The sequence below is a fragment of the Ciconia boyciana genome, chromosome 15 (genome assembly GCF_034638445.1).
Source record: "Ciconia boyciana chromosome 15, ASM3463844v1, whole genome shotgun sequence".
Classification (NCBI taxonomy): domain Eukaryota; kingdom Metazoa; phylum Chordata; class Aves; order Ciconiiformes; family Ciconiidae; genus Ciconia; species Ciconia boyciana.
Genome location: NC_132948.1, coordinates 8,929,683 through 8,939,753, shown reverse-complemented (window position 1 = coordinate 8,939,753; position 10,071 = coordinate 8,929,683). Strand labels below are relative to the sequence as shown.

Below are 10,071 nucleotides of genomic sequence, written 5' to 3'. Positions count from 1 at the left end.
GCTTGTAAAGACATGTCTTTATTAAATTATTTTTCAGTTTTGACTGTACAACTGTACAAGAAGGATCTTATGAAATCACTGTTTACAGGGAGTACGCATGATTAATTTTCCAGCAAAATTATTTTTTGCAATCCCAAGATCTAATCAAAGTGTGGTCAAATAGAAAATGTTTATAGACAACACTATACAAGAGAAAGCAAAGAGACAGGAGAACCTTTCAGGTCAAACGGGTAGGTTTCAACACTGCACTCTCCAGGGCAGACTTCCCTCACCTTGGAACACTGGCCTCCTATTTTTGCTCGCTGATGAGTCCATGCTGTTTTAATATCTTGTTAAGCCTCTCAATTTCTTGCTCCTGTTGGAGACAAAAGTCAAATCGTTAATGTAGCTCTTACATTTCAGCAGTGGGAAGATCTGTGGGAACCTGGGAAACTATTTTAAGGTCTCTCACTGCAGTAAAACAGGACAACCTGGCTGAAGTAAGTAGGACAGAGGTAGCCGTCATTCCTTTGCAACAGAGCAGCACAGGGAAGCACGGGCAGGACAGGTGAGGCTGTGGTTCTTCAGCCCAGCTTACCCTACAACTTTCTGATGAAGAAACCAAGCTGACGGCAGCAACCTTGCAAAAGGATCCCAAGCCAGCTTGTCCTGGGGAGCAGTCAGCGGGTAAACCTTCTTTAAATTAGAAGTGGTTTCTTACCTTCTCTATACAGCTGTTCTCCAGTTGTTCAACCTTTGTTGCAAGTTTCAGGTTTGCTTGCTTTAGCTTGGACACTTGTTGTTCAGAGCGGGTCTTCACCGATAAAATTATTCCTGTGAAACAATTCACAGTGGATTCGTTTTACAATGTAAAACAGCCACTAGCAGGAGGTTGACAGTACACAGGGTCTGTACTCAAGGAGTTAAACGTGTTCCTCTCGAGCTCTGGTTCTGTCATCTTCAAACCACCCTTCCCAAGTGCTTTTCTTAATGAGGAGGGTTTTAAATTAGCCACCCCAGGGATTCAGACACCAATACTCTGCTGGGAAGAGGCAGTCTGGCCTCTGAGCTGAATTAATCAGTCAAACTGTCATTCAAATCCTGAATTTGAATTCACTCCCTTGGCAGAGCTTGGGGGGGATGTAACTGGCAGCTTTGCTGTAACAAGGGGCTGCGCTTTAGCCAGTTTCACATTGTCTGGAGCCTTGCTTTAACAGCAGTGCACAGCACAGCCTGGGGCACAAGGCTGATCCACCCCCGGGGCCGATCACTCCTGCCCGGTGTAACAGGACATGGCACATCATCAGGTCCTTAAGGTTTTGGCTTCACCTTGTGCGGCTGCAGTAAGAGCACGCAGTTTCTCATTACAGCGGAGGTGTCACTTGTCTACTGAAATACTGTTAGGTTATTACATGTGAACTCAGCCCCCACAGCAAAGGCATTTTCTTCCCACCCTTTTCCAAGGGGAGGGGGGAAAAAATAGCTTGGTAAGAGCATCAAGAACATCACGTTCTTCCAACCCGACAGAGCTCTCCTCCGGCTGTTGGCAGAACAACGTGCACGAAGGCAGGCACTGATGCGTGCCTGTGTTTCTAGTGCTACAGGCAGCAGGCTGGGGGTTCATTTCTCTGAAGAAAAAGCAGCAATGCTGCTTATTTGCATTGATAACATCAAACAGTCCCCACCTGCCTGTAACCTGGTCGCTATCAATCAACAGTGACTGAAGGCAGTGAACCATGTCTAGGCTTAGACACACAACACCCAAGGCTTGGGGCGGATTTTCTTTGTCTCCTCTGTTGCTCTAAGCAGGCGGGCACGTCGACAAACTTGAGGGGGAAAAACCAGAAGCACCCCAGGATAAGGAGATTTACTTGTAAATGCAATACTGTTTTTCTGCTGTAAAATGGCATGTTAAGAGACACCGAGGTTCTCGTGCCTCACACAGCTGCACACACATCCAGTTTCACTCTGACTTTCACTCCAAACTAAAAAGAGCCACAAGCTGGTCTCATCTTCCCTTTTCCCGACCACTGCTGCCAGTCGGGCATGTTCTCCCCATCAAAATGGCAGCTGGGGGCCGCAGGTGACGGACATGGCCCCAGCCATCCTTTCCTTTTATTCCAACTAACAAGACTTGGATCTGCATCAAGTACAGAGCACTCACCGAAAGTGCACTCGTAGGAACAGGACAGCACTTGGGCTGACGTTTCATGCAGGAATTAGGGATAATCTCATTGCCACATGCTTTTTAATCCCAAAATTCATTCCCCGAGAAGGAAGAAAATGTTTCCAGCTACACTTCTTTCAGAAGTGTCTGAATTTACATCTATTTGCAACAATGTACAATTACTACAGCAGAGTCAGTAAAGTCTGATTTGGGGACATTTTATATTCATCTTTTTATGGTAAACCCTTTGAATCCAAGTAAGAAAGATCCAGAGTGAGATCAGGACGTTCCCTGCAGCATCCCTGGAGGGGATGACAGAGTAATTGCAGAACATCACAGCAGTAAAACCTACTCTGCTATAGAAGTAGATTCAGGAAGGCAGGGTTTTACCCTGCTCCCCTGTTAAAACATTGCCAAAATACAACGCAAACTTAAGATGTGAGCCGTCCCCCTCCAGGAGGGAGGGATGCAAGAACAGATTATAGGTTGTTTTTAGGGGAACGTGCCCGATGCTGCCATGCTAGAGCTGGGCATCTCCACTAGCCTGGGCCAGCTGCTCTGCCCCCATTACCAAGGCATTGCACCAACACAAGCAGCAGATTACTGCTGCTCCAAAGAATCATAGAATGGTTTGGGTGGTTGGAAGGGGCCTTAAAGATCATCTAGTTCCAACCCCCTTGCCAAGGTCAGGGATATGTTCCACTAGACCAGGTTGCTCAAAGCCCCATCCAACCTGGCCTTGAACCCTTCCAGAGATGGGGCATCCACAGCCTCTCTGGGCAACCTGTTCCAGTGCCTCACCACCCTCATAGTGAAGGATTTCTTCCTTATGTCTAATCTAAATCTACTCTCTTTCAGTTTAAAGCCATTACCCCTCGTCTTATCACTACATGCCCTTGTAAAAAGTCCCTCTCCAGCTTCCTTGTAGGCCCCTTCAGCTACTGGCAGGCTGCTATAAGGTCTCCCCGGAGCCTTCTCTTCTCCAGGCTGAACAACCCCAACTCTCTCAGCCTGTCTTCATAGGAGAGGTACTTCAGCCCTCCAGTCATCTTCATGGCCCTCCTCTGGACCGGCTCCAACAGGTCCGTGTCCTTCTTATGTTGGGGGCCCCAGAGCTGGACACAGTACTCCAGGTGGAGTCTCACAAGAACGGAGTAGAGGGGGAGAATCACATCCCTCGACCTGCTGGTCACGCTTCTTTTGATGCACCCCAGGATACGGTTGGCTTTCTGGGCTGCAAGCACACATTGCCAGCTCATGTTGAGCTTCTCATTGACTAACACCCCCACGTCCTCCTCAGGGCTGCTCTCAATCCATTCTCCGCCCAGCCTATATCTGTGCTTGGATTGCCCCGACCCATGTGCAGGACCTTGCACTTGGCCTAATTAAGGCCACACTCCAGCAACAAAAACTGCATGGGTGAAACTCTGAGTTAGCTGGGAGAGCAAGACCCTGGGGTCTCACAGATGGCTTTAAGAAGGGAACAAAGACATGAGCCCAGATAATTTGGGTAAGGTCAGCAAATCCAGCCCACACACCAGGGAAAGCTCCCGACCAGCTGCGCGTACCTACCGTTGATAATCCTGGCCACCCGCCACAGCCGCAGGAGTATCAGGAGCCCAACAGCTTCAAACTCATGCTCCCGGAAGATGAGGACGACATCGAGGATGAACGACACGATGACGACGATCCCGTCCAGTACTTCAAACTTGTGGTGGAAGAACTCCCAGCGGTAGACAAAGACTTTAAATCCCACCTCAATCAGGAAGATGGTTAAAATGGAAAGGGAAAGGTAATGGAAAACCTGGGAAAAGACAGCGCAAGTTTAAGGCCAGGAACCCCTCCTGTGTGCAGGTGAGGGGGGCGGGCTGGAAAACCTCCACCACTTGAGGGCACATCTGATTTGGCTCTACAAGGAAGGCTGGGGACTTTTTTTCTGTTCTAAGGGACAACCAGAGGAAGCACAGCTGGGCAGCCAGTGGCTTTGGGTAAGCCAGACCAGGAGGTGTGAAGACAATCAGGAGAAGAGTAGAAAGAGCAATTCAGCTCTGCTGCAGCCCAAGGAAACACGAAGCTGCTGCACAGACTGGCGTGAGCTGAGCCAGGTCGGCCCCACACGCTGCAGGGCCATCAGATGAGTCCCTGTGAGACTTTTATCCGTATGCCTGCCACTGCTGGCTTGGCAAGGCTGAAGGTTGAGGTCCTGCCTGCCTGGTTGTCCTATCTAGTGGGCTTTGAACACCAAGGAGAGGGAAATCACAGTTCACATTGACACTTCCCTGCATTTTACCTTTGGGGTTATATTATATTTGTCTGGATGGATGATTTTCAAGTCCATAAGCAATTCCCCAAGGACCAACAAGGCATCCAGGATGACCAAGCAGACAACCAGGATCTGTCAGAGGAGAAGAACCAATGTGAAACCCTCCCCCAACACAGGCGGATCAGCAGGAGGAGCCGACACAGCCTTCAGCTAAACATGCCCCAACGCTTGCGCAGGGTGCCCGGCTGGACCCTGCCCTGTGTCCCCGATTCAGCTGGTTGCATTTCACAGAGCTTTCTGTTGCTCCCACCCAGGACTCCCACTCCTGCAGCCCCTGGTCGGTGGGTTATTCCTGCAAAGTCTCTCCCGCACAAAACTGCTTGGCTCCCCACCAAACCCAGCCGTTTCCCACCACTTTGTTGTGGGGGGTCTCGGGGAACTCGACCTAGGGGAGAGCACGTGCCTCCACCCGCACCGTGACGAGTATGCAGCCAGGCTTGTCACCGCTCAGGAAACATCTGCGCCTGCCGCGGAGCTGCTTGTTTCCGACAGGATGGCCCAGCTCAGAGGCAGCAGCCACTCTCGCAGGCACCATGAGTGCTCACGAGCTCAGCGCTGCTCCCAGCCCGCCTTGAGCCCTATCCCGCATCGGCTCTGCTGTCACAGGTGCCTTTGGCCAAATCTCGCCCTCATCTCCCTTTGGCCTGGGTTTGTTCTGCCTCACCTGAAACCTGTGGGAGCTGAAGAGCTTTTTCATCATGTCCTGGAAGGAGATGCGGCTCCTGGTGGGCTCCAGCTTGATCTCCGAATCTGGCTGCTTCTCCCCATTCTCCTCCTCCTCCTCCCATTTCTGATAGTCGTTGTTCCACTGCACAGGGTCGTCGCCCACCACCGTGAAGTGCTTCAGGTACCTGGACATGGCTCTGGATCAAGCTGGCATCACCCTGCCAGTGTCTGAAAGACAAGAGCAGAGCGTCACCTCCCCACTCAAGGCTGACCAAGGATGCCAAATCTCCCTCGTTTCACCACAGCAAGTGTGACAAGAGCGTGATGCTTCGTTCAGACGCGGCCAGCCAGGCGGTGTGGACGGGCCCTGCTGACGGGAAATTGCTTAACGGTGGTGCCGCTTGTTTTGCATCACCTCCCACGGCGCGACACGGAGCCCCCACTGCCCTCCCTGGTGCTGTTTGCACCCCGTCCTGCTGCTCTACAACAAGGAACTTCCTCGCGAGGTATTTCCAAACATGTCAAAGCGACGAATTGATTACAGGAGAAAAAACCACCAGCCCTAATCTCGCATCTCGTGATGCAAGAGGAGGCAGCTGCCGATTTCCTGTTAGAAAGAGCCATTGTGTTTCTATTAGACACTGATCGATGGAGTTACTGGTCAGAAGCTGGAAGCAGGCCATTTCCTCCCCTTCATTTACTCTCTCATACCCTACACACCGGGGCAGGCTGCTGTTAGCATCGGGTCTGAGACAAACTCTCCACTGCACTCCCAGAGCCGTCCCTTCAGGTGGCCGTGGTTGCAGCCCAGCTGCCCCCGGGCTAACCGGAGCCTCCTCGCTCTCCAGCCACTCCACCAAGCTGAAGGACAGCCACAGTTTCCCTTCATTAACATCAGGGGCCACTATTATTTCAGCCTTTGCAGGCAAAATAAGCAGGTGATCCCCACATTTCAGCCTGGCCGGCGGGCGATGCTGTGCTCCCGCATCTCCCCTCCCTGCATCCTCCAGAGCTGACCTCACCCCCAGGCATCCCAGCTTCAGCCTGACCCTGTGGGCACCCAGCACGGGGCAGGACCAACCCCAGACCCGCAGACGATCCCGGTTGCAGCTCAGCACTGAGAACGGCTTCAGGAGAGGCTCCGTCTGTGCCCGCTCTTGTGTTCCCCTGTCACAGCCCCACCAGCTCGCCCTTCCTCTTTGGGCAACCCGGCGAGACTGCCTGGCCCGCAAACCCTGCCGAAAACTGCTCCTGCCACCGGCAGACAACCGCGTCCCCAACCCTGACGGGGCTCTTTGTGCATCCGTTCTTGGCCAAAGCCAGCCAGGGAGCTCAGCACAAGCTGCTCCTGGCCCGCCGGAGCTGCCGTGGGTCTGCCCGTGCCCCCGGGCTGCTCTCCCTCCCCTCGACTCCTTGCAAGCGGGGATCTCGGGGGGTCCCGGTAGGATCCGCTCGCAGCGGCGGTGGCTGTTGGAGGGCACGTGGGCTCCGGGCCACCTTGTCACCCGCTGCAGGGGATGGAGATAGCCCCGCGCTGCCATCGCACTGGCAGCACCTTCATTGCCAGCCGCCGGGTGCTGAGCGGAGCCCTCCGGAGCCCCGCGGGGAGCCGTCCCGGGCGTCGAGCCCCCCGGCCGGTTGCAGGACGGCCTCTGAGCTCGCTCGGGCCGCGAGGCCTGGAGCCGTCGCCGGCGGATGGAGCAACCAGGACCTGGGCTGCGGCTGGGGCTCCCCGACCGCCCCGCGTCCGCACCGCCGGCCCGGAGCGACCAGGTCGGCTCCCCCCTCCCGGAGCGGGACAGAGCCCCGGGCCCCGGCGGGACCCGCGAGGGGAGGGACGTGGCGGCCCCGGGGGGGCCCCGCTGCAAATCCCCCTCCCCGGGCAGGCACTCACCGGGCCAAGCCCCGGGAGCGCCCCGGCCGCCCCCCCCTGCTCCGCTCCCCCCGGGCCCCGGTACCGTGCGCGTCCCGGCTGCGCCGCCGCCCTGCGTCTCCTCCGGTGCTGCGGGGCCTCCCCCGGCCCGGCCCGGCCCCGCCCCCCCCGGCGGGGGGCGGCCCCGCTGCCCCGGCTCCCTCCCCATCGCACCCGAAAAGGCTCCTAGTGGGTCCCGGGGCCCCCGGGGCCCCACTCTGACATTTTCCATTTTTGCAGCTTTTTTCCCCCAGGCTCGCTGCCATACATCCCCGAGCAGGAGCTGCCAGAACAGGACAGGCCGGGCGGAGTTTAAACTTTTTGTTGTCGTTGTTTTTAAACTTTTTTTAAGCAGCCCCCCCCCCAGCCCGTCCGACAAACCGAGCAGACATCCAGGATGGGCGTGAAACGAAATCGTGAGCCTCTGCTGAGGTCAGAGCTTGGCTGCTGAGCAGGGGCACAGATTAGTCCCACAAGGTAAATGGAGGTCCAGGAATCCAGGATTGCAAAAGCATAAACCCTAAGAAACTAGGCCTGGATTAACCTGCCTCCATTTACAGGCACATGCTTTATCAGAAGGCCTCTTCTTATTTAGGGTTTTCCCCTCTGTCTTTCAAACATGGGCTGGTTTTGGAAGCGCCCTGAGCAAACTCAGCCACAGAAAGGATCAAGGGCACATCTCTATTGCACCTCTGTTAGGACAAACCTGAAATATTTCTAATTCTTCCCTAATGAAGAGGTGTCTCTCCATTTTCACACTTTTAAAGCCCAAAGACATTTGTTTCTTGGAAAGGGTTTCCTCCCAGAGAGCGCCTAAAACTTTTCCTGGAACCTGAAAATTTTCTAGCACCTCATCCCAAAGCACACAGGGCCGTCCCCATCCTTCTCCCCGGGGTGATGGGGAGCCAGCACAGGCAATGGCCTCCCAGAGCTCTGAACCCCCGTCCCTCGACCATCACCCCAACCCACCTACTGGCAGAGATCAGCTGAGCACCCAGGAGTAGGACAGCAAAGGCACAACCCTGGAGCAGCAGTGGGGAGGAGTTTTATCCTGGGAGTTTCCAGCTAATTTAGGCATTTTGGTCTCAGCTGATTCCAGTAAACACCAACACAATCAGCTAATGGTGGAAGGCACCAGCGCAGGACTGGAACGGCGGATGGCAGATCTTCTCCTGGGAGCTCAACAGACCCGACCCCTTTTCAGGGGTGCAAGTTTTAAGGAGAAAACAGCCACCTTCTGTTCCCCCATGAGCTGAGTCCTCTGTAGCATGGACAGACACGGGCTCACCTGGTCCCCAAGCACAGCTGCTGAGCAGAGCTACCAAGGTGATCACAAATGTGTAAACTCATTCTCAGAATTGAAATAAAATCCCAATAATCAGTATGTGCACACAGAGCTCCGAGGGGCTGCATCTTAACCACGTCCGTGAGGTGCCTCAGCTGTCTAGCGGGAGGAGATGCTGCCAGCAGAGCTGCAAAGCTCTCGGTGAGGGCCAGGCTGGTGCCCAGGGCACAATTTAAGGGTGAATCCAGCGTTACAGGACTGGAGCAGGGGAAGCCCAGCTGCCTCGCCCCAGGGCCTCGCCTTAAACCTCTTCCCAGCCTGCCGGCGGGTTCAACTCCTGCTTTCTACACTTCTTTTTACAGTAACAGCACCCTTTTTCACAAGCCAAGTCTGTTAATCTCAGTCTGAGCTCTCTGCTCTGGGATGATGGGGGTCAGGACTGTGTGCCTGAGCTGCAGAGGGTGAAGCCCACGGACTCCCCAAAGCACCAGGGCAGAGCCTGGAGCCCACTGCCACCCTCAGCACCGCTGCCACCCTTGGGACCACCAGCGGCTGCCATGGCCCCGGGGCAGGACACTGGTACCAGCCTCAGGACAGTTGGCCTCCAGCAGTTAAATTCCAGCGTATGAGAAGCATTGGTGCTGGATGCCCAACGTCAAAGGGGAACAGGGACAGAAGATGGCAGTGGAACAAAGGAGGGATTGGACTGCATCTTACAAATAAGATTTTTAACTTAAATGCAAATGCCCATGAAAACAAGAGACCAGAAAGATGTCTTCTAACGCTGAAACCCCCAAGGCTCAAGCCCCTCTTCTCAACAGAAGCGGGAAGGGTGGAAAACCCCACTGCTTGGAAAGAGCTTGACCTCAGGAACTCAACAGCTGCTTAAAATCCCTGAGGAGAGCACACTTGGGGTCGTACCTTGCAAGCCACGCCTTTGAATAAGAACTGCTTTACATAGCACCTCGGGGGTCTATGGCGCAGCGCACGGGTGGCTCAGCCCACCTCGAGCACCCCGCATCGGCCCCTCGCCCCCTCCAACGCCCTGCCATGGCCCAGGCGCTTTGGCTGTGGGGGTCCCGATGCTTCACAATGCACAGGGGCCTGATGCTGCTGCACCCCCAAATGTTCTTTTCTAGATTCAGTTCTCATTCAACAGTTAATGTCGTTCAGAGGTTAAACTTGGGTCTAAACATCAGGGACTCATGTGCCCGAAACTCCTGTATCCTCCCACGGAGACCTGAGCACTGTGGGGATCAGGTCTTAACGCTGCAAGCAAAATTAATGTTTTGTTGGTGGTTTTAAAGTACCACAGCTTCACTTAACACCTCCGGACTGAAAGCCGCAATAGCACTGACACATCCTAAAGCAAACCAGGAACAATCCAAGATGACCTGTGCTGAAAAATAGGCTTTCGACAGCTGGACGGGAAAGAGGACTCATCTCATTTCAGAGAAACTAAAGAGAAACACACCACTGTCTAGAGTAACAGCAAATTGATAGAGCGCGCCTCAGATCTCACCACTCTTCTCTGGAGTAACACATTTAAGTCAGACCGTGGTGTACTGCAAAAGGCACAAGACGAGGCCTGAAGAGAACTTGGGTTTTGTGGAGGTCTTCAGCAGGGCCCGGAACCCCTCCCTGCCGCGGTCTGCCCTTCACGACGTCTACAAAGCTTTGGGCCAGCAGGAAAGGGCGGCGGGGCTGCAGGGAGAAGGGCCTCAGGAGGCTCACGTGCT

General features: G+C 54.5%; 1 protein-coding gene across 1 annotated transcript; it reads right to left on the bottom strand.

Annotated features, from left to right (window-relative positions):
• Positions 1-41: 41 nt before the first annotated feature.
• On the bottom strand, positions 42-7,194 carry HVCN1 (hydrogen voltage gated channel 1). The gene is made up of 6 exons (XM_072879959.1): positions 7,094-7,194; positions 5,134-5,363; positions 4,437-4,541; positions 3,719-3,950; positions 701-813; positions 42-355 (listed from the first exon to the last, which is right to left on the bottom strand). Exons 2-6 carry the CDS (start codon positions 5,326-5,328, stop codon positions 290-292), a joined length of 711 nt encoding a protein of 236 aa, XP_072736060.1. The 5' UTR covers positions 5,329-5,363; positions 7,094-7,194; the 3' UTR covers positions 42-289.
• Between the last annotated feature and the right edge of the window lie 2,877 nt (positions 7,195-10,071).